Source organism: Mastacembelus armatus, chromosome 6 (assembly GCF_900324485.2).
Source record: "Mastacembelus armatus chromosome 6, fMasArm1.2, whole genome shotgun sequence".
In the NCBI taxonomy this organism is placed as follows: domain Eukaryota; kingdom Metazoa; phylum Chordata; class Actinopteri; order Synbranchiformes; family Mastacembelidae; genus Mastacembelus; species Mastacembelus armatus.
Window position 1 is genome coordinate 9669762 of NC_046638.1, and position 27413 is coordinate 9697174.

General features: G+C 40.4%; 2 protein-coding genes across 5 annotated transcripts; one reads left to right on the forward strand and one right to left on the reverse strand.

Moving 5' to 3' along the window:
* The first annotated feature begins 114 nt into the window (after nucleotides 1-114).
* dennd4a (DENN/MADD domain containing 4A) lies at nucleotides 115-21954 on the forward strand. 4 transcript variants are annotated; one of them, XM_026311459.1, is made up of 31 exons: nucleotides 115-326; nucleotides 4468-4799; nucleotides 4996-5242; nucleotides 5341-5410; nucleotides 5553-5722; nucleotides 6582-6820; nucleotides 6932-6998; nucleotides 7159-7217; nucleotides 7322-7466; nucleotides 7799-7974; nucleotides 8321-8421; nucleotides 9219-9437; nucleotides 9884-10029; nucleotides 10500-10520; nucleotides 11935-12068; nucleotides 12347-12479; nucleotides 12737-12943; nucleotides 13059-13187; nucleotides 13295-13439; nucleotides 14048-14170; nucleotides 14967-15077; nucleotides 15649-15723; nucleotides 15837-16657; nucleotides 16762-16978; nucleotides 17606-17697; nucleotides 17791-17966; nucleotides 18221-18578; nucleotides 18864-18981; nucleotides 19259-19421; nucleotides 19515-19579; nucleotides 20234-21954. In XM_026311459.1, exons 2-31 carry the CDS (start codon nucleotides 4489-4491, stop codon nucleotides 20368-20370), a joined length of 5175 nt encoding a protein of 1724 aa, XP_026167244.1. In that variant the 5' UTR covers nucleotides 115-326; nucleotides 4468-4488; the 3' UTR covers nucleotides 20371-21954. The 4 variants fall into 4 exon arrangements, with proteins under 4 accessions (XP_026167244.1, XP_026167243.1, XP_026167245.1 ...); XM_026311458.1 differs by having other exon boundaries at nucleotides 115-309; nucleotides 4466-4799; XM_026311460.1 differs by having other exon boundaries at nucleotides 115-304.
* Nucleotides 21955-22381: 427 nt separating this feature from the next.
* On the reverse strand, nucleotides 22382-26659 carry slc24a1 (solute carrier family 24 member 1). Its single transcript, XM_026311382.1, has 9 exons — nucleotides 25625-26659; nucleotides 25424-25483; nucleotides 25094-25202; nucleotides 24193-24273; nucleotides 23718-23803; nucleotides 23275-23523; nucleotides 23097-23186; nucleotides 22738-22904; nucleotides 22382-22631 (listed from the first exon to the last, which is right to left on the reverse strand). The coding sequence occupies exons 1-9, from the start codon at nucleotides 26657-26659 to the stop codon at nucleotides 22382-22384; spliced, it is 2127 nt and encodes a 708-aa protein (XP_026167167.1).
* Nucleotides 26660-27413: the final 754 nt, after the last annotated feature.

Consider the following 27413-nt stretch of genomic DNA (forward strand, 5'->3'; position numbering starts at 1 on the left):
GAAATTGGTAAATGCAGACCAAGTATTTCCTCAGACGTGATTCTTCTGTCACAGCTGCCAGCAGCGTCATCAGTGACGTCGGTTAGGGTTGTAATCAGTCACGTGACCCGCGCAGGTCTCGATAAAACGCTTCTGTGGTCCACACTGCCTGTTCGCGTGCGTCCAGGCCAATGTGATTTATTATTATTTTTATTTTTTAGGATAGGACATTTAGACGGAGAAAAACGGACCAAACACCGGGGAGTTTTTTTTTCTTGACAGAAATCCGGCTTTTATTTCGACAGGTCATCTTTCAGTCGTGGTTGTGAGTAGATTCTTCTTTTATTGTGAGTAAAAAAAGCAAACGATGCTCACGCATTTAGTCTCTGTAATGGCGCTTCTCTTTATTTTAATTATTCTGATGCTGATGTTGCTTATCTTTGGCTACAGACTGTATAATATTTTGAATTATTGTTTTCATGTTGAGTGGTGTCATAACTCATCCATAATTAACAGATATGGTAAATAGATTATATTTTTTTCCTATATCCGTATCCATTACAGAAGAATATTTGGATGTTTTATAGTGAGCGTCGCAGGCTATGTGCGATCACTATGTTTACAGTGTGCACACTGATTACAATGAAGTCAGAAAGGCTTATTTTGTTGCATCCCGTGTGGATGCTCCGTAAGATGGCTTCTTCTGGTGTGGACATATGAGAAACACTTCTCTGTTATTATGGTCGATATGGTCAGTTGTGTTTTCCAGAGGATCATTTGCCAGATTTGGGTGAATCTATTATCACCAATGCACGATATGTAAGCGCTAGATGTTTATCATGCAAGGTCCTTTCAGTATGTTTTCTATTTCCAGTACCACCTCAAGAGTATTTTGCCTTCATCTTTCTGCTCTGTTTATCTTGGGCGTGTGTGGTTTCCTCATCAAGCAGGCAGGGTCTCCCCTGTCAAACCTAAGAATTGCAAATGGCCGATGAGGGTCAGGGCTGTCTTCATGGCTAAGAGGGAACAGATGCTGAGTGAAATGTTGTGGTGGTTCCCTTCCTAGATCAGACTGCCCATCATCCCTGCCCCCCATCCCCCCCACCTCCCCATCCTCTTCCCCCCTTGCTGTAACACAGGCCACAGGCTGCCCTGTCTCTTGGGCCATAATTACAATAACACTGTGATGCTCAAAGCAAAACTCAAAAGGCCATCACAAATTCCCATACTCTACAGAGAGAGGGTCAGTTTTTCCAAGGTTTGTTGTCAAAATTCTGCTTTTTTGGGAGAAATGTTTTCTTACAAAAAAAAAAAATACACGGTAAAAAAAATAATAAATTATATTGTTTTAAACTGAGTTTAAAATCACAGTTTAAGCTTTAGAGATCCTAAAACTGAACATGTTCCAGTTCACAAACCCTTTGATATTGCCTTTTTTTTTTAAAGCCATTCTATCATAATCCCGAGGATTTTATTTTAGAAAGACAGACAGGAAGAATGTAGAGCAATAGCCGAAACTATAATTGCAGTATTGGAATATTTTAAATGATTCAGTAGCAGGTACAGAATATGGAGTGTGTGGTTTAGGACAATGTGGGAAAACATCTAAGACTGTGGTTCCTTGTGTGGGAAGTTAAGCTAAATGTTAGAGACATTGTGGCACAAGTGGTTATTAAATTGATGAAACTCTTGACAGTTGTGAGTGACACATAAACACAGTAATGGATGTGAATGGGGAAGTCATGTTGTGAGCTGGCAACAAGAGGAAATCCGCTCTGTCCTTATTTGTCTGTTATTATGAAGAAAGCTGGTGGATGTAATGATGGCAGTTTCTGAGGAGATGGTGAGTCATTCACCTCCAGTGCTGAGCTAACATAGGATTGCCCACAGTAAGTGAGTGAGCAGGAGGATGGTTGAAAATGATGTGGAAAATAAAATATTTTGTCTTGTCAAGTCAGGTTTATTTATAGGCTTTTTTTTTTGTCACTAAAGCAGGTCCCAAAGGATTTTAAAAGAAAAGTTTTTGTGATGTGATGTGATGATCTGCTTGGTCAAAGTGATGCAAACATGACAGAAGAACACTAGCAAACTTTCTGAACTAGTCCAGCCGACTTAGCAGTACCAACCCGAGACACTAATATGAAACTCACAAAAACATAAATAGGGAAAAAAAACGGGAAAATGGTTGACTGGGCTGTTCACTGAGAGGTGAGATGAGTTTATAAGAGCTTCCAGTCCAACACAACAAAAGCCCCTAAAACATGGAAAAAAATGCAACACAGCTGTATATTTTTATACACATCTATACGTCTGTGGTAAAGACACAGCCCATCAACTGACTTGTACTTAATCATGATGATGTCCCCTGTTGAGAAATATTCAGTCTTGAGTTCATTGTTCAGTTTTAATGTTGTTGCTATGGTGAGGATTAGATATAATTTTAGGCCTCCACTTCCTGTTGTGGGGGAGGAATAGACGCAGTAGATGTCATGGTAGTTGGAACTGGAGATTACATCTATATTTAATCCAGAGCTTTTCAAGTATTATATGACACATCTGCCATGCCATCAGCTTGCATATTTAGCAGCATTCATGCAGTACCTGCAGACAGCCGGTAAATTAGGGATTTCCATAAGTGTTATGTCACGCTGAAGGGAAGGTGGCTCTACTGAACAGAATACTTAGACTGAATAATGTGAAAATAACTATGCTTTTTATTTTTTTCTGTGTTTATAACAATCACTATGTTTTGTGTGCGTGTCCACTGGGAACATTGTGGTGGAAGCTTTTACATTAACAACTACAAAACAGTACTATATTGCCTTAGCTGATAGTTGACCATAATGTATCTAGTGGATTCTGGTGGGACAGCAGCAGTTTCTTTTTCTGTTTATCGGAAAGCTCTAATAGCTAATCCATCGAGTAGAGGAAATGAGCAACTTGTGTTTTATTTTGAACACAAATTACTTAGGAAAATGAACTACTAAACATTAAACTAAAAATTTGAATATTTCTATTCGGCTGCTGTTCCAAACCTTTTTATTCAACTCATAAACAATGTAAACACAGTGCAGAATATATTTACTCATTTTGCCATTTAATAAAATGCAGTATTGAATGAGATCAGGGAAAGAGTGCAAACTGCTGTTTGGCTTGCTGAGTCATTGGGTATACCCACAAGGCTTAGAACCCTCCATCAAAACAGCCTTCAACTAATCAGGGAACATTGGACATAAACCGTCCCTTAATGCAGACTGAAACACTGAAAGACCAGGAGCAAACTTGTGATGATGAATCATTTAAAGAAAAAGAAAAAAACTCTTCCTGATGCACAGAGCAAACAGGCTTGTGAAACAGGAAATATATTTCACAGAATTTTGTTGGAGAATTGTTTTGCATTGTGTTACGGTTTCTGTAAGCTCCAGAAAAACCACACGTGAGTGTTGTTAGATCTCTGACGGACCAGTTACAGATTACCAGCCGAATCATTCTCATCCCTGAGCACGACAGTATGCCACAGCATGCTTGCACCATAGATACAGTTTCCATTTTTTCGTGTTCTTATGTCAGTTTCACACCCTAAGCCTTTAAGTAGTGCTTAGCCTTCTGTCCCATCACATGGCCACAGTAGGGAACAGCACACAGATGTATTAACTTCAAAGTGGAAGCCAAAATCCTAAGTGGGTGAGATATGGTCAAAGCAAACTGATAAACAGCTGCTTATTATTTATTGTGCCCTGGTTCTTAGCTGTGGCACAACCGGCACAACAAGAAAAAGGATATGCTAACGCCCTCATATCCCAGTGGTGAAAATAATAGGTAGCTGTTTATCAGTTTGCTAGTGAGTGTGTAGGAACTGTTGAGAGAGATAAAACAGGCTCTTCAGCTGAGGCACAATAAGCTGGCCCAGCAATGAGTGGGCTTCCAGGGCTCCATGCTTTGTGATAAAGCTGTAACAAGCCAACTCACTGCCGCTCACTCAATTTTTTTCCCCCAACATTGTACAGTACAGCTTTTTTTCATTTCCCAGTTGTAGTTCTGGTACTTTTCCTTTCTGTAGACATGTGTTTTTTTTTTTTTTTTCTATAATCGGTCATGGCATATAGCAAGGTCACTGGTCTTAAGACCTCCTATATTTCTTGGTGAAATACGATGTTTTTGCAGACAGGAATGCATGCTAAATGCTTCCAGATGCTCTCATTAAATTTAGTCATTTCTTCAGTATTGAATGTATTCTGTAATGTAGGAAATGTTAAGTAGGTCTATATTTCACATGCTCACATGGGAGCTTACCGCTATTCAAACATTTAATGTAACAATTGGAGTAGAAAGACATGCAATACAGTGTACTCCAAGATTGAATGTAAAGGTGACACTGCTTTAGCCAGCCTAGTCTGCATAGCCAAGTAGTTTCCTCCTGGCCTAGGCCCATTTTTCTCTTGTTTTTGAAGTAGACTATATCCTTCTCTCCCTCTTTTTACTTTCCAGCCCACAGTGTGGGAATGGGAAATGATGGAGGATAAAGGGCCTCGTGTAGCCGACTACTTTGTGGTTGCTGGCCTCACCGATTCCTCCAAGCCTCTGGAGGAGGAACTTCACTTTGACGATGCTGGTCCCAAATCTGTGAAACCCAAAGCCCCCATCACAGATGTAGCCGTGGTGATCCGCTCTCTTGGTGAAGAGGTACCCCCAGGTTTCACCTGTGTGGAAAGCACCCCCTCAGGCCTCTCTGCAGAGCTCAATGGAGCCAGTCTCAGGGGCCCACAGATCTTCTTGTGCTTCAAACGAGGCAGAGATAAGCCTCCACTGACAGATCTTGGGTAAGTAGTAATCCTCAGTCACTGACCCATTGCTCACCCCGCACCACTAATCACTTCTTGGCCTTAGGTCACTTTAATCTGCTCTTAAATCACATCCCTTATTCTGACATCTCTTCAGTCTCCAGTAGCATTTGAAAAAATGTTTTGCTTCTAAAGGATCATAGAAAAATATGTCTGATGCTGTGTTGTATTTCAGGGTTTTATATGAGTGGAAAGAGAAGCTGAAGCCTGGATGTCACATTGTCCAGACCACACCCTCAGGTCGCCCTGCCAACATCAGCAGCTCATCCTCCCAACGTATCTATATCACCTACCGCCGTGCCCCAAAGAGCCAGCCCCACACCTCACTGGCGGTCACTGATGTCTGCATCATCATCCCTGGCAAGGGGGAGACACCCCCTCACACCTTCTGCAAGGTGGACAAGAACCTCAACAGCAGCATGGTGGGATAGAGCTCTGAGAATACAGTTAGTTCTCTAGCAGGTCTGCATGTATAACTCATTGGTGTGTAACAGACTTTTTCTTTTCTTCCATATTCCAGTGGGGATCCTCAGTCTACCTTTGTTATAAGAAGTCTCTGGCTAAAACAAACACAATCGCATACAAAGCAGGTACAGACTTTGCAATATGCACAGTAATTCATTTGACTGTGGATATATTTGTTAGTAAGAATCTAATTTTCATTCCTGTGTGTGAATATGTAGTGGAGTTATGAAGGCTGGGTTTGACTGTGTTGGTTGGTCTTGTGTTCAGGTCTGCTGTCTAGATACCCTGAGGAAGACTATGAGTCTTTTCCTCTGCCTGAGTCAGTCCCAATGTTCTGCCTGCCCATGGGGGCTGCAATTGAGTGCTGGCCAGCCCACACCAAACACTCTCTGCCTGTGTTTTCTACATTTGTGCTGACAGGGGCCTCTGGAGAAAAGGTAAAAACACCTACTTAAACGTGTCTAATGTTGCTTTTCTCCTAATTCTTCTGTGTTTTCACTGTTTTTGTGCCTTTTTGTATTATACAACAAACTTGTATATTGATATTGCCAAGAAAACCACCACTCCCTTCAGAGTCCTATAATCAGCCAGTCTGTCCCCTCAAAGTCAACATTGGTTTTCTGCCCTTTAATGTACAAATTCCCCGTTAATTCCTTAAACTCAGACAAACTCTCCATCTTTATCTGCACTTCTGACTCTCTCTGCATTAGCGTCCCATATGGATTAGTTTGTTGATGAACTCGAGTGGTATATCTAAGAAGACCAGACACTTTTAATCAACCTCTAAACTCTGACTGGAATCAGAAATGGTCTAAAGGCTGTGGTTGGAATTTTAAAAAGCTGTTAGCCATTGAAAGCTACGCAGCATAAAAGATTTTTTTGCAGCTCATCCTTTGAATAATGGATAGATCATGCACCACTCAGGCTCGTACACAAGTTTTAAATGCTGAATTCTTCAGTGCTTGCTTCTTCTCCCCTGCAGCCTCTAGTCTGCAGGCAAATCTCCTTTATGCCTGGAATGTTTTGTTTATTTATTTAAAGGGAACAACTTCAAAAGACTGAGAATGATTTAGCAAATTTTATATGATGAATTTTTTGTTGTGCAGCAGCCACAGCATTTTACTTAAGTTTTCAAAGGGTGTCTGACTAATGTGGTCTGTAAAGTTTGTATCAGGTTGTTAAGTTGTGCAGTGTGTGTGCAGTTAAATCGTCCACCCACTGATGTTCTGATGCTCTTCTGTGGGATAATTATTTATGCTGATCATCAGACTTTTATTGTTATCCCTTTGTGTGCAGGTGTATGGAGCAGCCATCCAGTTCTATGAGCCTTACTCAGAGGAGAGCCTGTCTGAGCGTCAGCGCTCACAGCTTGGCCTGCCAAGCTCTGAGCTTGAACCTGATCAGACCAAAAGTCTTTACAGTAACAAGAGCATCTGTTTGCTTTCCCACTGGCCCTTCTTCCAGTCTTTCAGAAGCTTTCTCACATTCCTCTATCGATACTCCATCTCTGGTCCACATGCCCTTCCTATTGAAAAGTAAGCAAGTTTTACAGATTTAGTCTTTTTGATGTAAATTGGTTGGGTCAGGGTTAGGTGCCCTTTTTTCTTCGTTAACATATATATATATATATATTTTTTTCTTCACAGGCACATCTCTCACTTCATGCAAAATGTGCCATTCCCCTCCACCCAGAGACCACGAATCCTAGTGCAGGTGGGGTTCAATTGCAAAATTTCATAAGTGAAGTAATAAGTTCAGATCTGTATCTGCTTGTTCCATTTGGTGTGACAGAAGAGTTTCGAAACACACTGTAGTCACAAGTTTAATCCTCCACCCACTGATGTTCTAATGTTCTTCTGTATTTCCTTTGCAGCTGTCTCCACATGACAGCCTCATACTGAGCCAACCTGTCTCCTCTCCACTGCCCCTCAGGTACGGAAACATCAGTATATTATAAAATTATAACATGAAAAAATATTGTATGTGTTGCTTTCTTGATCTGGAACCATTTGTTTGTGTGTGTTTTTGTGCTGTAGTGGTGGAAGCCTTTCCACATTGCTACTGAATCTGGGCCCGAAAAATGCAGCCACTCTGCTGGTGTTGGCTGTCACAGAGCACAAGATCCTGGTCCATTCCCTACGTCCAGCTGTCCTCACCAGTGTTACAGAGGCCCTTGTGTCTGTAAGTCTTCTGTTTTTATTTATTTATTTTCTGTTTCATTTCACATTTTCTGAAGAGGGTTGTCTTTTCTCTGATTATAGGTAAAATGGTGGATAAGGGAGTCAGTAAATCACCAATAATTAAATCAAACAACACCCTCTCTGGTATTACAAATGCTACAAAAAAAAGTAACTTTGGAAAAAATATTTTTTTAAAGAAATGTGCAAATGAAATTCCCAAGACAAAAACAAAATTTAGGATTGCTGACCCTGTTTAAATGTCCTGTCATCCTGTAGCTCATGAATCAATTATACTGATGTTCTGATGAGAACAACGTTATCTTCTCTTTTCAGATGATCTTTCCGTTTCACTGGCCATGCCCCTACATCCCGCTGTGTCCACTGGCTCTGGCTGATGTGCTCAGTGCGCCATGTCCTTTCATTGTGGGTGTAGACTCCAGATACTTTGACCTTTATGTGCCCCCGGCTGACATCAGCTGTGTGGATCTGGACACCAACACTATCTCCCAGTAAGTGAGCTCTAACTTCAACCATTCTTTGACATATGGCCTCCTTCAACTTTTAAGACCCCCAGCCAGAAACTATCTTCTGATGATGAAAGTTCTTCCCAACATTATTTGTATCTGTCAGCGAGAGCCTGTCTTACACTATGATAAGAGTTGGAATGTGAAATATTCTAACTGTACTCAAAAGAATATTTGGGTACTGCTGGTCTCCCACATCAATTCAAAGGTTACTCTGCAGAGTGATTAAACTGTCAATGCTTATATCAGTGAATCCTATCTTCTATCTTTGTGCAATGTTTCTCGACTGTCCTCCCTTTAATAAAAAACATTCTGTATGTTGTGATTCCAGAAAAGATGACAAGAAGGCTCTGACATGGAAAATCTTGCCCAGGAGAGCCTGCAAACATCTTCTGAATACCCTGAATAAGCTTTATCAGCAGCTCACTGAGGGTGAGTCCGGTCTGATGCTGTGTCATTTTATATATATATATATATATATATATATATATATATATATATATACACACACACACACACACACACATTACCATGAATAATTTAGGCTGGCTACTTGTGTCTGTTGAGTCAGCTTGTACAGTTTGTATTACAGGAAAACTCACTGGATGCTTACACTGTCATATAAAACCAGCTTATAATGTTTAGTGCCTCCCAAGAGATATTTTAGATGGAGTGTAAATGTGTCTTTATGGTATACCCACTCCTGCTCAATCTGCCTCATCTACTTAGGTTTCAATTAGACAACTATTTGGTTTCCCAGAATCACTTCTGCCTCAAATTTCAAACAAAAAAAAATATTCCTCCATGGATTTCTTTCACTGTCAGGCTAAAACTTCAATGTGAAATTAACCCATGTCTAGAAAGTGCATCCTTTCATTGTGACAGTTATATATTTGCCTATGTCTTTTAGCTGAGCTGCAATGATAAGTCTAAATTTATCCAGGTTTACTGAAACACTCTGTACAAACAAAACACACCCACTCAGAGTTTTTTAGGGAGTTTCGCTGATTAATGAGTTTCGCTATCACTGTGGCTCAGAGGGTGGCAGTGCCAGTCTGTTCATTGATCCACAACACTGGTGGATTGTTGGATGCCTTCAAATATGATCAAATATTAAGTGCTAAACTGGTTATTTTTACGAACAATTTTTTGTTGTCATATTGTATTGTTTGTATATATATATAGAGACATTCCACATATACTATTGTTGTACTGTTGTGTGCTCTCAGGTGGCCTGTTGAACCGTGATGATGCTCAGATGGAGCACACAGTAACTGACAGCGAGCTCAACGGAGGGAAGAGCCTCCACACTCTGGAGCTGGAGATCCAGGAGGCCTTCCTACGCTTCATGGCAGCTATCCTCCGAGGCTATCGCTCTTACCTGCAGCCCATCACCCAAGCCCCCTCTGAGAAGACCACAGACGTCAGCTCCCTTTTTGACCTCCAAGGTACACTTCAGGGTGTAATGTGTTACACACTGTACTATGTAATCACAGGACACACTAACAAGCTTGTGGTGCCTCACCGTCATGAGACTCACTGCTGTAATAGGGCAGGGGACTGAGGTCTGAATGCAGCTGCACCACAGTTTGGCTGAGATCACTGCTGTAATGGCTGGTGATTTAACTTAAGTCTCAGTGGAAATTAGGCTTGGATGACAAGTCGGAGAAGCCGTCATGATTAATAGCACAATGTTCCCCCACATCTGTGTGCTCTTATGCAAGAGGAGCAGCAGAGAACAATTTGTTTCATGGCACAATATTAATTTCCTGTGAGTGCTGGTTAAATCTGCATCTTGACCCTTGAAATGTTCTGCAACAGCCGGAGAGGTGCTGACACTGACATTGATGTCTATTTGTCATATTTGTCATTACTTCATGTGTTTGTTTTCTAGGTTTCCTAAAAACCAGAGACCGCTCCAATCAGAGGTTTTATTCCCTCATGACCAAGACTCAGATGTTCAGTCGGTTTATAGAGGAGTGCTCCTTTGTCAGTGATAAAGATGCCAGCCTGGCATTCTTTGACGAGTGTGTCGACAAGGTGAGGCTCACAACTACTCTTTTTTTTTAATGCATTTTCTGTGGAAGAAGAGCTGCATTATTGTGCTGTATGAGAACAAATTCCATAACAATATTTAGTCTGACATCCACGCATTGCAAAATTTCTCATAAAGAAAGTAGAGCCATATAGAGGAAAGATTAATAACTGCTGTCGTCCCAATTAAGTTGTCTTATTGAGGCCTTGGTTTTAATTTAAAGGAGCTAATAAGCACATAACATGAACTAATAAAAATCAACAAAGAGTAATTAACACTTGGCATCTCCCATGAGTCACTTATTAACACGAACACTAAGCTTTTCTCATCTATATTTTCCACCCTGTTTTTCCTGTCCCTTAAAAATGTTTTGTCTTTTTTTTTTTTTCTTCTTGGATCTTTTCTCTGATTTTTCTGCCTTTTGTCTTCTCTCTCTGCCCCTTTGCTTGATCCATGTGACCCCAATGCCTGTTAGCTGTTCACCACCGGAGGCAAGGTAATCTACTAAAGCTTGCATTGTAGAGCATTTGTTTTCATACACCAGTGGTAGCATTAGTGAAGATCCTAATCCAATGTCTTTGCAGCATGACTCAGCTCACAGTGTTTGTGTGTGTGTGCGCTCGATTCTGAATGAATCGAAAATGAGTTACAGAAGGAATTGAGCTAAAAGTGGAGGAAAGGTCTTTAATGCGAGGATGTGCATTAGCTGCCCATGTCAGGAACCTGCATTATTGAACCAGGTGCCATTAGCCTGAACTGCACAGATGCAGAACTGTTAGAGACTCTTAAGGTTACACCGAGTCGGAATGATTAATTATTTGCACTTACCATTCTCTGTGATTACTCTGTGCACTGTCCTGACTTCTATAGCCTCTGTGAAGTATTGAAGAAGGACATAGGAAGACCAAGATGAAAGCAATAATTCTTATATGTAGAAATGTTTGATGAAGTGTTAGGAAATGTTTTGTTTCATGCACACACACACAAAAAAAAAAAAAAACTTGTGCAATCAGGAAGTCACATTTACATCCTGCATAAATGGTCATTGCGGCTGTTATTGAGAAGTGAAAAAATTGATTCATTCAGCATCATTGCTGCTGAGGTTGACAATAACAGTGTGATTGGGAAAGATCCCTTTGGTTTAAAAGAAAGGTCAGCAAGTAGAGAAACACTGAGTAGAATCGAAGCGAGGGCAGACGGGTCAGAGAGAGCCAGTTCACTGAATCATCTACTGGACTGAATGGAACAAACCCAGTAATGCACTTGGGAGCTCTTCAACTGCTGCCATAATATTAACTTTTTCTTAAAGCTCATGGCTGAGATAAGCTAATAATCGATTTGAATAAGCCTTTGGATAAACTTTAATGACAGTAGATAACTGTCAGTGATGATTTACAGTTAAAAAAAAAAAAAAAAAAAATACTATACAGACCGCACCATGTTTTTCTCTTGCTCCTATTCTCAAACAGGCAGGCAGCGAGGCTTAGAAGACTTCACTCCATGCAGCGTGTCCAGTGAATCAGTTTTGATCTGAAGGAATGTGGCAGTTTAGCCTCCTGCATTGCTGCCAGAGATGCACAGTTTAATGGTTTCTTGTCCCTAGAGCAACATAGCATTCATTTTGTCCAGGTCACTGCAGCCTGGATTAATTTAGTCTTGGAGGATTCATATAATAAAGACCCTGCCTTGGCAGTGCCCTTTAAATAAATGGGAAAATTGCCCATATTTCTGATGTCTTTGGGCTCATTACTGACATCTGTTTGTCCTCACTGGGCATCATGTATGAGTTGAGGGCTCGCAGAGTATCCGATACCCATGACCCTCTAAGCAGCAATAGCGTCTGTGAATTTGTGCCTGTAGCAGAGCTAGTAGGAAGGTAAAGCACAATCTGTGTTTCGTTTGCAAACCAGATGGACAGTGAGCGACTGGAGGACACCAGACTGATCGAACTGGATGAATCGCACCGCAGTGAGCACACAGTCTACGTCAACCCTCCAGAGCTGCCTCCACTGCCACAGGGAGAAGAACATCCACTGTGCTATAGGTACCACACTGCAGATCAATCTCTAAATGATGGCTGTTTTTCTCATACACTGTCTTACACGCCTAAACAGCACTTAGCATAGAGACTTAGCATGAATTGTTTGTAATGTTGAAGAATTTGCCGTTGCTGTAGGGTTTTGTGATTATTTTCACCTGGAGCACATCGTTTTTGACTTTGTATGTCCGTGTTTCAGGGTTTCAGACCCAAACTTTTGTGTCAATGCTTATGTGGGATTTCTGTTCACTTTATGGTATATAAGAGTGTATCCTTTTCTCCAGCTACTCTGGGTTCCCTGTGTTGAATGCTGAGCTTCTGGAACCACTGGAGGGACAAAACCCTTCATCATTAGGCATGGCCTCACGTCACAGCAGCCCAGCCAGCCCTACAGCCATTTTTAGACGCTCTAAACAGGTCAGGCGTATGAGTAGTGTGATTCTTTTGTTGTTGTTTTGAAAATAACGCATTTACTCAGTGTTGGGAAGAAGTGAAGGATGATTTTATTGTTCTAAAAATAAGTACAATCTCCATTTCTCTGATTTTTAGCTGATTTTACTGCTGCACTTCATGATGTAGGATAATCTAAATGCAAACCTGATTTCTAAGAAGATGAATCATGGCTATATGTGATTGTTTCCTCTTTTTTTTTTTTTTTTTTTTCTTAATCTCAGGAGATCAAATCAGCTCAAAGGATGGCCAAAACCTATTCATCTATGCCTCAGATGTGGTCCAAGTGTCTGCTGCGCCACTGCTATGGCCTGTGGTTCATCTGCCTGCCAGGATTTGTCGGGACCTGCCACTCTAAGGTGCGAGCTCTGCGTACAGCTTATGATGTGCTGAGGAAGATGCAGGATAAGAAGCTGCAGGCTCCAGATGAGGTAGGAAGACAAACACAGATATATTGTACATATAGAATGTATTAATGTAGAATCTTTTAAAATGAGATCTACTGCACTTTGAATGACACTGTAATCCTGGTGTTTTCTGTCCAAGGTGTGTTACCGTGTGCTGCTGCAGCTGTGTGGGCAGTACAGCCAGCCTGTTCTGGCTGTCAAGGTGCTGTTTGAAATGAAAAAGGCTGGTGTTCAGCCCAATGCCATCACCTATGGGTACTACAACAAGGTGTCTGCTCTTGTTATAAAGTACATACAAAGAGCAAGCAATAAACAAACCAATCTGACTTTGAATTGAACAGTTTAATTAAATATACCATCATTTTGCTGCTCCAGGCGGTGTTAGAGAGCACCTGGCCCTCCAGCACCAGGGGAGGCTACTTTCTGTGGGGAAAACTGAGGAATGTGCTCTTAGGCGTGCTCCAGTTCAAACGAGCAGGGAGAAAACAACGGACTCCACAAAGAGACCCTCAGCTCTCAGGTAAAACTGCAAATGTCCTGGGTGCAGGCATCCTTCATGGTCTCTTCCAGCACAATTTGTTCCCATACCACATTTATTTAATGCCACTAATCAAACAAAGTGAAGAGGTTGTCCTCCCCACCAGTGACAACAGACAAATTGCTGTTAATTGTGGGCTCAGATGACATATTGGATGACGTGTTTTTTTTTTACATCGTTGTCGATGTCGTTTACCTCACAAAATGGATTTTGTACAAAATTCCAAAAATGGAGACTGATGATTTAAGTAGCATGATCTTTATTATGATTTTTATTTCAGTGTTTATTAATTCTTCTGTAAACTGACAAAATGTGAGTCATTCGACGTCCATGTTGCTTTTCTTAAAAATAAGAAAAATGAAACCTTGACATTCAGGCATCTTTTTATGTTGAGTAATGTTTATTCATGATGACAGAAATTTGTACTGTATACACTGTGTGCATTCAAAGCATTCCTGGATGATAATGACTACTTCTCCATGAAGTCTTTTTTTTTTTTATGCAGTGTTCTTATAATAGCTAGGCTCTGGTCTAGTTTAATTTTTTTTTTTTAAACTGTCACTTCTCCCTTTTCTGTTATCTCCTTTCAGATGGCAGTGATCTCGACACAGTTAGTCATGGCAGTTTGGACAGTGCTAATGACTCTGCTGAGCGCACCTCCATTGACACTGATTTCACTAAAATGGACTCCAGCGATGATGGATTTAGTACAGGTAGAAAGACACAATACTACTCCTTATGTCTTTCTGGAGAAACACTAGTTTGATTTTATTTTATTTAAAAGGGCCCCAGCTATCCCTAGTTCTTTTTTATTCTGCATGGAAAAAAAGCCCATTTGTGTACAAAATATTATGTCCATGTTGAATGAAGGAAAAATTGTGAGCAACATTTTTTTTATGCAGGTATTTCTTTGTGTAGACTGACATCAAATGAAAACAGATAAAACACTTCATAAAACTCACTCATATACTTACTGTACCTTATATTATGACTAATGAACTGGATAGTATACGTGGCAGAGATTATAGTGGTCTAATCAGCAGACTAAATCACTTACTATACATAAATACTAACGTTTTCATCAGCTTCAATGTGGCTCACAATGTGTTTCATCATTCTTATCTCAGCACTGAACAATTGTAGAAAGCTGAAACTCCGTGAGAATAAGTCACAGTAGAGCAGATTTGTACTTTTTCCTTCAGTTTGACCTTGTGAATATGATGCAAGGTTTCAAAGACTGTTCCATTCCTGGTTCTTCTGGTTTTCTATTCTGGTGATGGTGTGTGCTGTAAGCTTTAGCGAATGTGCCTGCGCTCTTTGTGAGGAAAAACTCTTACATCAGTTGTATTTAATAAAGCATCCATCGAGACTAAAGAGCTGGTTTATGATTGCTTCAGCTTTTCTCACACAAACCCCCAGAACACAAAACCAGAATTCTGAGGAAAAATATGAAAATACATCTCTGGTTCTCAGAGGGGTAAATCGTATCTTTTTATCTTTTTTTATCAGGGGGACAGTCAGACCAAGGCTATGACTCACTGTCCAAGGAAGAGGAGAGGATGTGTGGCAGAGAGTGTGACGGCACACCACTGGTGGAAGACAAAGGACAGAGACAGTCCAGTGAGTTATAGATTAACTACCTCTAATCTTTGACACTTAGTGACCATTTGTGCATAAGTGAATCACCAATTACAAGCAGCAAGATGAATGTGCTCTCTTTAAATGCTGCAGGATCACGTTGCAGTGTGGGTGTGATGTACTGTTTACCCTCTGTTTGCCGTTATATTTAGATGTTTTTGAGAAACCGATCCTCCTGATGGATGGATGTCTTACGGTGATTCTGTGCATGACGGGATTTATCTCAAATTTCGGTGCAAAAAAACAACATGCTGTGTCCAATGCAATCTCCGTTTCATCTTTAGTGATCAATAGTCTTTCCTAGTTGATGTACTGTTTTGAGTGTTTATTGCTTATAACTACTTTTCAGGGAAAGAATACAAGTCATATTTTAACATGGACACTTCCAGTTCAGCCAGTTCTCCCCTTCTCTTCCTGTCTGCATAAATGGCAGCACTGCAGCAGCCTCTAAATGTTTTAATTGAATGCAAAATAATTTTGCAGATATTGATAGATCTGTTAGATGCACTAAAATGTCTGTGTGTAATATTTCTTCAACAATTCAAATTTCCAGCACCTGAGGTTGAGGTTCCAGTCACCAGTGTATCTCCTTCTACTAGAAGCTTTAAATCGACAGATGCCAATGCAGGTGAGTTTTATTTATATAGATGACTGACATTTAGGATTTTTATAAAACATTGCAACATGTTTTCGGTCTTATTGTACGGGAGCTGAATGCCTCTCCACGTTTTATTGTCACAGGAGATTGCAGTGCATCTAGTGACGCAATTCCATGTGGAGTTCTGCCAAAGACAGAGAGGCCGAAGTATCTAGACTTGTCCGGTGGTCCAGGAACCATGAGGCTCAACGTGCCTCATCTCAGCTCAGTGAAGCAGCATTACCTGGCTGCTGACAGACTGTGTGGAGTAGAAGAAGAAGAGACAGAGACTGATAAACAGAAGCCTTTGGTTGGGAGGAGTGTCAGCTGCAGCGGTGCTCTGGAGAGGCCAGGTGTTTCTATAGAGAGGAGTATCAGTTGCAATGCTGGGACAGTGAGGAGGACAGGTATAGAGATGGGGTTTGATCCCCTGTCACTGATGGCGACAGAGACGGTACAAGAGTGTGAACAGGACAACAGCAACACACCCACTGCCCGTCGCAACCTCGCCGAAGAGATTGAAATGTACATGAATAACGGCAACAGCCCTCTGACCAGCTGCACACCCAGTATGGACCTGCAAAATCCCTCAAGCCCCTTGTTTTGCTCTATGACGTCACCTCACACCTCCCCAAAACCCTCCACCCTGCTTCGCTCCAACACACACCTCCCACTGCCTGTCAAATCCAAGGAGAAGCTGAGGCCGTCACCATCTCTTCCTCTGGGTCTCAAAGACAGGGAGAGGCCTTCCTCATTAGTGTCACCCTCATCACCAACTCCGTCCACCTCATCATTCTCCATGGACTCCCTATTCACTCCAACTCTGGACATCTTCAAGAGCAGCGTCATATCAGCAGGGAAGGGTGTGGCTGAGAAAGCCAGCCGCCTCTACTCTCGTCTGTCCTCACAGACCTCATTAACACAGGTTCATAGTGGAACATTTATCACGAATATATCCAAAATTATTTTTTCTCCATAATGAACTCTTGTAATGTAAGTTTTTTTTTTTTTTTTTACCCTCTCCTGTAGGATGCAAACTGTGACCGTATCAGTGTATCTTCAGTGACATCAGTAGAGGCAGACTGCTCCTCACTGCTTGATAATGACTCCTGTCTGGACCCAGATGGCTTCGCGTCACCCCAGCATGGCAATGTGTCCCGACTCAGGAGGAGTCCAGTTGTGGGCAATACCAGCCTGGGCAGCCCCAGCACCCCCAACAGAGTGTTCAGACACAACTCTTTCTCTGGTTTGTTATCCTTTCCCTCTGCATAATCAGTATTGTTGAAATAAAGCTGCTAGTTTTGGTTTTACATGTAGAAATCTTGAAATGCTTGTAGTAAGGCAAACAGCGCTATCTAGAGTACATCTATTTAAAATAGGTTGCAGTCTTTATGAAAACATCTGCAATGTAAAACAGGCGTTGCTTAGAGCTGTGCTTGTTGCATCACTGCTTTAACTGCGGCATTCTGTTGGCTCTCAGCAAAACACTTCTTGATGATCTAAATTTAGAGTAAGAGTGGGACTCAGTAATGCAGATAGTCGGGTGTTGTTCTGTGGGAAACTAGGCCAGCACGGCGTGAGGGCTGATGCAGTGCATAGGCTTTACTGCACTCAGACAGTGTGCTACACATACATGTGAACATGCACGTTTGAATGCACACTCATGTGCACACTTCCATAGACACAAATGTGAGATACAGATTTGCTACACCTGAAACATCCCATGGTTGCACAATTTACAGGATGGGTAGGTCTTTAGGTTTTACAGTGAATTGTTTCAATCTGTTTGTTTAGCTCTGTGACGTTTTGAAAGTTGTGTTCAGTCGTGATTTTGTCTTGTGTGTTTAATTGTATAACCCTCCTTCATAACCAGGTGGTTTGGCACTTCCATCTAAAAATCCTCACACTCCCGATTCCTCCCCCGACATCAGCCGCTTCCAGCCCACTCTGAATTACACCGTGGAGGTAAGTTACTTAGATATAATATCGCTCATTGCACACTGTCATAGCGTGGCACTGTGCCTGATTTCTATCTGGTCCTGATGCTTTTTGTTGTAGGTGCTGATGTCCAGTTGTTCGCTTTGTAAGACGTGTGACAGTCTGGTGTATGATGAGGAGATCATGGCTGGTTGGACAGCAAATGACTCAAACCTCAACAGCACTTGTCCCTTCTGTGGGACAGCCTTCCTACCTTTCCTCAATGTGGAAATCAAAGATCTGAGACCCCAGAACAGGTAAATCCTCCTTTTATCCAGACCAACACAGAGGGTATACTTTAAGTTATACTGTAAACTCACATACCCAAACTCTTTGAATAATTATTTCCCTCAAATTACCATGAATTTCGTAAAAAGGTTTAATATTTTTTGATCTCGTACTCTAGCATGTCACATGTTAAAAATAAAAACAACTGACACCCACAAATAGAGAGACAACATATTTTCTCCATGTGGCCTCTTTAAAAGATCCACTCTGTGCCTTCCCTCAGGTCTCCTAAGGAAAGTAATCCTGTTACAGAGGAGGACATGTCTGCGTCACTCAATCCCAATGCCAAAATGTCTGCAGCAGACTGTGCCACTGAGTCATCTGCAGCTCCCTCGGAGAATCAAGAGAGGAGTGCTGGACCAGCTCCAGTGACGGTGCCCTACCTGAGCCCTCTGGTTCTTTGGAAGGAGCTGGAGAGCCTGCTGGTAAATGAAGGCGACCAGGTCCTCTCCTCCCCGAGTGTTGTCGACCAACACCCAATAGTCTTTTGGAACCTTGTGTGGTACTTCAGAAGGCTGGAGCTGCCGAGTAACCTTCCCGCTCTCATTCTGGCCTCCCAGCACTGTGGCCGTGGAGACCAGGTAAATATGTCTAAGTCTGTCAGGTTCCCCCATATGTGGCTGTGTCTAAATTGGCCCATTTACCTTAATCTCACTACTTAGTTAACTTTTATTTAAAGCTTGAACATTTCTGACTCCTAGTGGTAGTTTAAGAAAAGACACATTCAAAACTGCCCAAAGCGGTGCACATTTTCATTTTCATTTTTTAACTAAAAAGCAAATACTTTTAAAGATATAAAAATGTTCAAATTTGAAATCAAAGGTAAAACATTAGGGAGTAATCTTCCACACATTCTTGCCTGTTAGACTCCTCAGACCATTTCATCCGAGGACGGCAAGCAGGTGCTTGTGAGGATTATGTGGGATAACCTGAAGTTGCATCAAGACAAAGTTCAACCCTGCTACGTTCTGTGGAACACACACTGTAAGTTTTTACAGCATTTATTTGAACTGACTGAGGTATATTATCTTTCAAAAGGGGAAATTGCTCTCTGAAAATCATGGTAACACTGGCAAGTTTGATCAAGGTCAGATATTTGCATGCAAATTAAATCATGCATATGAAATAACTAGAAACTCATGCATAATTCAGCTCAGGACTCTTGCTGACTTCATCATGGCTACACTTTCAGGGTTAGTTTTGAGTGATGGAGATGAATGAGTCTTTGATCAGGGTGACTTTTGTCTCTCTTTCTTTGCAGGTGCTAACTCTCTGGTTCGCTCTGGACTGTGTGAAGAAGGCCAACTCTTCACTGTGGAACTGCTGCAGGGTTTTGTGAGGAGCATTAAGAAGAGTGATGTCTATCAGCCCATGAGCCAAATCATCCAGCTGCTAGGGCCAGAGCTGGGTTTTAAGAGACAGAGGTAAGGAAAAAAGATAGCAGTGTCAAATTCACATAAAAAAAGATGATTTAAATGAAAAGTCTAATTGCTTTTCTCTTTTTTGTCTCCCAAAAGGAGCCTCTACAGAGATTTATTGTTCCTTGCACTCGTGGCTTTGGGGAAGAACAACATTAATATCAGTAAGTTTAATAGCATAATATTCTGGTTTAGACATGCTAGTGGTATGGGGGTGGTAATGTTGTTTTGTTGGCTGTCTGGTCCATCAATTTGTTCCAGACTGAAACATCTCTACAACTACTGGATGTATTGGCATAACATTTGGCACAGACATGTTCCCCAAAAGATACTGTGCATTAAAATGAATTATCTCTTTACTTTTCCTTTAGCATTACCAGCAGGCCAAAGTTTAAACTACCAATACAGTCTTGATATTTGCCATATGGACTGGCACACTATTCAGTGTTACCCAGTATATCCAAATCAGGATGAACTGTGACCTTTTAACTTTTCATGTAGCACCATCATCAGGTCAAACTTTGACTTATTTTTAAAACAAATTAACTTCAAAACCAATGACATTCCCAGCAGCCTCAATCTGTATTCTGAGTTTAGTGTTAATTAGCAAATACTAACATTGTTTCAGCATATTAACAATGACATTGTGAACAGCTTAGCATGCTGATGTATTTAATTCAGAGCACAACCTTACACGAACACTAGCATGGCTGTAGATTACACCTCTTTGTACAGATGCTAGAACTAATTATTTTTATTACATATATCTAATATACCCTGAGTGTGCCACATTTTAACTAACCATCATTTCTTTACAGATGTTTTTGACCGAGAGTACAAGCTGGCATATGATCGCCTCACCCCTAATCTGGTGAAACTGACACATAACTGTGACCGGCCCCCTGGAGCAGGGGTCATGGAGTGCAGGAGGACTTTTGGAAAGCCCAGTCTGTAAACTACATTTCTTCTTCCATGCGTTATATTTTCACTTCAAACGTGGTCACTGCTGCTGCTGTTGTTTGGACTGCTCTTCAGACTCAGGACCAGCTCACCTGACTGGAGCATGGAGCTCTTTAAAGCACAATTGGGAAATGACACTTAATCTAAAGTAACTGCCATGAGTTTCTTATATACTGTTAAAGCTGTGAGGCATATAGTGACAGGCCTTGTGTTTGTAAATATTTAGAAAATTTACTGTATTTTCAATATAACGAAAGTAAATGTTTGTACAGGTATTATACAGTCTATTTTATGACCTTGTTTCTGAAGCTGTGAGTATGTAAAAGTAAGTTTATGATCATGTTGTCTAAATTCCTCAGTGGTCCTGGTGACCTTGTTAACACTTGTCGAGTGTCTGTACAATAACTACTTGCTTTTAGACATTCATGTTTTTACAAAGCACTTTGACAAGATGAGCTCTTGCCGTTCAATTTCATTTACATAATGCTGCTGCCCAGCAGTTTACACTTAAGTGACTTTTATTTGGCAGCTGCAGGACATACTGTGCTGTCTAATATTTCCATTACATTTACAAAATTCCTCCCCATCTCAGTAGACTTGGCACAGCCATGCTCATATGTCTGAATACACTAACCTAGGTAAAAACATCAAACATATTATAGGACATATTATTTCTGAATTAAGAAAGGAGTACTTAATGAATAGACACTTTTATTAATATATCCTTTTTGTACAATGTACCAAAAGAACCCCAAAAGTGACTAACTTCTATCATTTATTTACAGTTTTTTTTTTTTTAAGCAATACCTTTTTAAAAGTGTGGATTGAATAATTTATGTTATATGGGACCATCAGGATACATTTCCTTGAAACAGAACAATCAAATCAATAGATAAATGAAAGCTGAAAAAAACACAATTTGTTTTGATAGAAAAATTGATTGGATGACACAATAATGGATCTATACAATTTTAGTATTTGATTTGAATGCTTTTTTTATATATTAACCACTTAAAACTGAATAAAAGAATTTGTACTGATGGCAGTACAGGTTTCTTTGCACTAAGCAAATTAAAATATAATGTCAAAGACATTTGAACATTTAAACAGCTCTGACCTGCCCTGCTTTAGAATCACTTCCAAAAGCGTGATTGTTCACTGTGTTATTATTGTCGCACTATTAACTGTTAAAAACCTACCTAGATTCTGTTTGTATTGTGATGCAGCTGCACAGCTTATTACTGGATTTCACCAAAATAACTTATGATAATATGATGCTGGATTTAAGCTGTTTGCTTGGAATAAACACCAGTCTCACAGCATACAATTTTGCAGTTTAGCCACATAGTAAATTGTCACCAGTGAGTAAAAAAAAAAAACATAACTTGATGTCGACACGCTGTTTACACTGTTTGACAATTGAAACAATGTTTATGAAGTATTATTTGTAACAGATACCAATTTGTAAGATTTTTACATAAAAAAGAAATCAAATTTATTCCCTGGCTGGATCTATAGTTTGCTTTCATTTCTGAATAAATGTTTACTCTATGGATCTAAAGTTCTTTTTTTCCCAAACTGACTGCTATGCCTGTTTTAAAAAAAAAAACAAACAAAAAAAAAAAAAACATATGCATGAACGAATTTGAGCGATCTTAGCCTTCCTATAATAAAGGTTATAAAACAGTTGTTGGCGTAAGTATATACTTATACAAAATTCACATTTAAAAACAAGATTTTCCAAACTGTGCACTTATTCTACAGCTCCAATTTAACTCTGTAGGTGCTGTTTAAACTTTGAAAATTAATATCCCAATTAGTGTTCATTGTTTTGGTACTATAATTGAGTTTATCAGCAGAAGTACAGAGCAACTACAGTAGCTGACTTTCATGGTTTCTATAGATATCCAGAACCGTGATCATGATACTTATACATATGTAACAGTTCAGCGTCAGGTCACAAATGAAGAGAATGCCTGCTGTGGATAAGATTTCTGTTCACACATTCAGATAGAAACAGGACAGATAATGATGCGATCCTCCAGCATGACGCTAAGCACCAAGAAGATAAAGTAGAGCAGGAACATAGTAAAACCCAGAACCTTATTCATCTTCCATTTACAGGATGCAATGGAGATGATGACAAAGAGAAGCATGAGGAAAAGCAGCACAATAGCACAGAAGAGCCCATTGCTCGAGACAGCCACTGGAGCCAAATCATGGATGGATGAGTACAGGAGCCATGGGACTGGAAGTCTTTTTAAACAACAAGCACAAAAAAAAAAAAGAAGAAATCACTTAACAGCCTGTTCAACAGCATTTCTTTTATTAAAGCATGACATATTAGATTATAGAGGCTCACCCCACGGTGATGTCAAAGATGTTACTTCCTACAGAGCTGGACACAGCCATGTCCCCTAGGCCTTTACGTGCCACAATCACACTAGTAATGAGGTCAGGGATGGAAGTCCCTGCAGCCAGGATGGTCAGTCCCATAATCTCCTCTGAGATGCCAATGGTCTCACCTACCTACGAAGATAAACAAGATATCTCAGTTTTAAAACTTACTGTCTGTCTCAGTCAGATATTAATATCATTTAACATCCTCTGACACCTGAATTTAGCTTAGCTTAGCTTCCAGTTCATATATTTGCAGAAGTTATTTTGTGTTTGTGTGCACAATCAAACAAGACAAAGCATTTCAAATCTTATGTAACTGACCTGATGGGCCCACCACACCATGAGGTAGGAGAAAACAGCAATCCACAAAATAGAGCCCAGAAAGGTGACGACAAAGAATTTTTTGAATTTCTGTTGACCAAAGAAAATAATGTAAAGAAAAAAAAATCCAAACATTTGCGATACCACAGCTGATCTCAGGGATGGCTTTGAGTCATACCTGGTTGCGTACATCAGGGACTGTGAGCCACAGAGGAACAACTATGGGCAGCAGGAAGAGGTAGGTTGCTTGTTTACGTCGTGTGTCAGGCCACTCTAAAGACAGAGGCTCATCTTGTGTTTCCTCTTCTTCCTCCTCTTCATCATCTTCACCTTCACTGGACTCACTGCTGTCTTCATCACTGTCATCTTCATCACTGTCAGACTCTTCTGAGCCTCCTGATCCATCCTCTCCTGCAGGTATATCCTCCTGAAGTGTTGGATACAGGCATCATGATAGACATCGGTAGTAGAGGCAAAAGATCAACAAACGTAAAGACCAGAGAAATAAAAGGATGCCATTTGTCTAAAGCTGCAGCTCTGAACATTGACTCTTACATAGACAGGTATCAAAGATTGACTTCTGGGCTTTTTAATAACCTGCAGGACAGGGCTGGAGTGTACCTTCTTGTCTTCTGGCTGCTCCTTCTCTGTCTCTGGGGGTTGAACAGCGTCTGGCTCTTTGGTCTGCTCAGTTTTTTCTCCACCATCTGTAAAAAGAATCCCAAAAATTCTGCACATTTCCCTCATGTCTCTTACTCATTCAATGATATAGAAGAACTCCCATGTCATTTTAATAGACTTCAAGAATAGAGAAACACGTGGAGAAATGCACTGAATGTGTTACATTCTTACTCACATGATACATAACGGTCCTCCTCATGTTGACTACACTGAAGGAACTCTCTGTCTTTATTGTGTATTTGTGTTTTATTACATGCTCCACTAGGCACTTGTTTGCACCACCACCACTTATATACTTCACATTTTACAGTTGGTCACCCACCTATAGTAAGATTTCAGCATCTGTTCATGAGGTGCTGAAAACTTAATGAAAGACATCTGATCAATGGACAACCATCATGTCCTTCCATGTTACCTTCACTTTTGTGTTGAGTTTTTCTCTCTGCCTTCCGTCTAGCCACATTATTCAGAGTCTCAGCCTTATCTTTAAATTTCCCTAAAAACAACCAAACAAGCAAAAACAAACTTAGAATGTAGTGTTCAATTACTCAGATATTTATTTATAATTGGAATAATTTTGATCCAGTTTCCCAATTACACACACCCACCTCAAATAAGCATAAATTATAGCAGAAGTCTGTATGGATAACCATGCAGTACATGGTAGATCCGATAAACATTGCAAACATTCATTTTATATTATTTTTAGTAAAAGAAAAAAGCAATCATTCCTTTACAGCCTGCTCTTAATTTAAGTGGTACACTTTACCTGTGGCCAAAGAACAAAAATATACAGACAATGCTTTGAGATGATCCTTGCTTGATCACCATACCATAATGCACTGTAACCTTGCTAATCTAATAAGAAAACCTACTGTAAAAAACCTGTGGGAAAGCTGTACAGAACAAACCCATAGCCAGCTGTAACTTATTTCTCTTTATTCAAATTAATTTCACAAAAATTGAATAACTTGAATGTGTTTGCTACACAACAATAGAAATAATTTTATTACATAATGTTTTTTTATAGAGCCACGACTGTGTTGACTCTCAGCTTAGTGTGTCCTGAAAATCTTCTTTATATTTCACTGTGAACCTAAAATCACATACGTCCATAGATGGATATAGGTATTTATCTGCTTAGTATAAGTCTGGATTTAGTACTGTCTCCGCTTATGATACTTTGCTAATTCATTATCAGGAGGACTGAGTTGTCTCAACAGTCAATATCAGAGCAGTTTTAGAGACAGTTTATCAATTTTTCATCTATTTGCAGCTATCAGTCATCTGGCTTGTCAGAGCGATATGGTACTCACCCTCTCCTAGAGGGTCTAAGGTGTGGATCATGAGTTGGAAGATGGTGTTTCTCATGGTGCTGTTGTGTAAAGAAGCTGAACTTCCACCTCGCTGAAGGGATGGCTTCAACTGGGCAAAGAGACAGCTGAGGTTATGACAGCTGCTCATAAGTACAGACAGTGACACATCACTGTCAGACAGTTGCATCAGTTTTGGAGACAGAACTTTATTTTGTTCTTGACATATGCATTTACATGTTCTGATGTGAAAAATGTGGATAAATGTTCCAAAATGAAAAGTGGGATACGGGTGTCATTTTGTGGTTGATATGTTGATTAACTGATTTTTACCTTCAACCGGTTATTGTCCTCTGGAGCAGGTGTGGGATTATCTTCTTCGTCCCCATTTTTCTGCATGCAGAAATTGGTAAAATTACCTCTTGCTCCATTAAAAATAAAAAAGAACACATGAAGTCTGATGTAGGATGTGAAAGACACATCATTGTGTCAGACTATAGAAAATTGCCAATGTTTTGTCACAGCACTGCTTACCTTTTCAGGTTCCTCCACAGCAATAACTTTGACAATGTTCTTGTGTTTGTGAAGCTGGGTCTTGAAAGCTTGCTCTAATTGTACATTGAACTTCATGAAAATTACATAGAACGTGTACCCAGCCACCAGCATCATGCTCTCCCACCACATTATGACATTATCCAAGAAGAAGATGATAAGCAAGATGAGGTCAAGTATGTAGAAGGATACATCTCTAAACAGAGGCCACCAGGTTAGATGAAGTACCTCCCGGGAAAACAAAGCACACATTCCAATCACAAACAAAATGTTGAAAACTGCTGAACCAACTATTGTGCCAATACCCACGTTGCTGTGGGCGATAAAGACTCCTATTAAGGAGGTGAACAGCTCAGGAGCAGAACCTCCAGCAGCCATGAAAGTAGCTCCCGCAACATCATCAGAGATGGCCAACTTGTCCGTGATTACCCCCAGCGCAGGAACAAAGAACTCATCACACACAATTGCAAGTGACACAAACATATACATCATGCCAATAATGTGGAGAATCACCCAGCCTCGCCTGCGATCCTCAATAGAGAAGATATCTTCAGGGTATTCACCCTTAATATGAGGGGCTTCTCCAGGAGAAGCTGGAGTGATGGTGGCAACAGGAGGAGATGGAGCTGGTGTCGGTGTCTCCTGTGGAGGTTGAGGGGCAACATAGATGCAATGTACAAAAGTCCGATTTGTGGTTGGCGATGGTGGAGATTCAGTGAGGGTGGATGCTTCAAAATCTGAAATTGCATCTGCATGTTGTACCACAACCATCTCTTGATCTGTCAGCTCTAAATCATATGTTGCTGTTAGAGGTTCCTCTAGCCCTTGAGTCTCTACAGTAGCCTCCTCGACATCCTCTGTTGAACCTTCTACAAACTCCTCTCCAATCTGAGGCATTGGCACAGGCTCATACAGTCTGGCACTGATGGTCAGCTGGTAGAGAGTACATAGGAAAACCCCAGACAGAAGAAAAAGTATGCGGCTCAGCTGCAGTCGCTTCCTTCTTGTACAATACATTTTCCTGTTGAATGATGAATTAAGCTGCATGAGGGTTTTGGTAAAGGGCAGGTCCAGCTCTCTCCCCAGACGACCATGGGGTGACAGAATCCAAAACGTTAGTGGTGTGATTTATAACACATCTCTTGCTGTTTGAAAAGCCCAACCTATTGTAAATCAAATGAAATGGAGTGTAGTCTATGTTTGAAAGCATCTGTTCATACAGTGCACTTCATACATAACTGCCATGGCATAACAAGCCCATATAAATGCAATAATGACCACTGTACTCTTTTTACACTTAGAGGGTTTTCTGAAAAAGAGAATCAATAGGTACCAACACAAACCACACGCAAAGGCAATATGTACATGTCCAGATAAACAAAAACAGACTGGCAACTAAATCCTAAAAATACTAAAATAAATGCACTTACCACTGTATTAAAGGCTTTAAATACAAAGATTGGGTGCAAAAATCTCCAAAAGCAGATTTTCACACCTGGATATTGTGGCACAAACAAAATACCAAACTGTTGCCAATGGCCAAAGGGTTATGTAGGACACAGGACAAGTCTTCACAATGGGTCAGCATAATACCTAATACCTGAAGTCTCCTAAGAGGATTATGTGCATTGTCTCACTCTCACTTTATCATAAGCCTACAATAATAATATTTAATACAAAACAAAATAACAGTGCCACTTTATTCTAATTCTATTATATTGCATAAATAGCACAAACACTTTTTAGATGACTTGAGACTGACACTTTATAA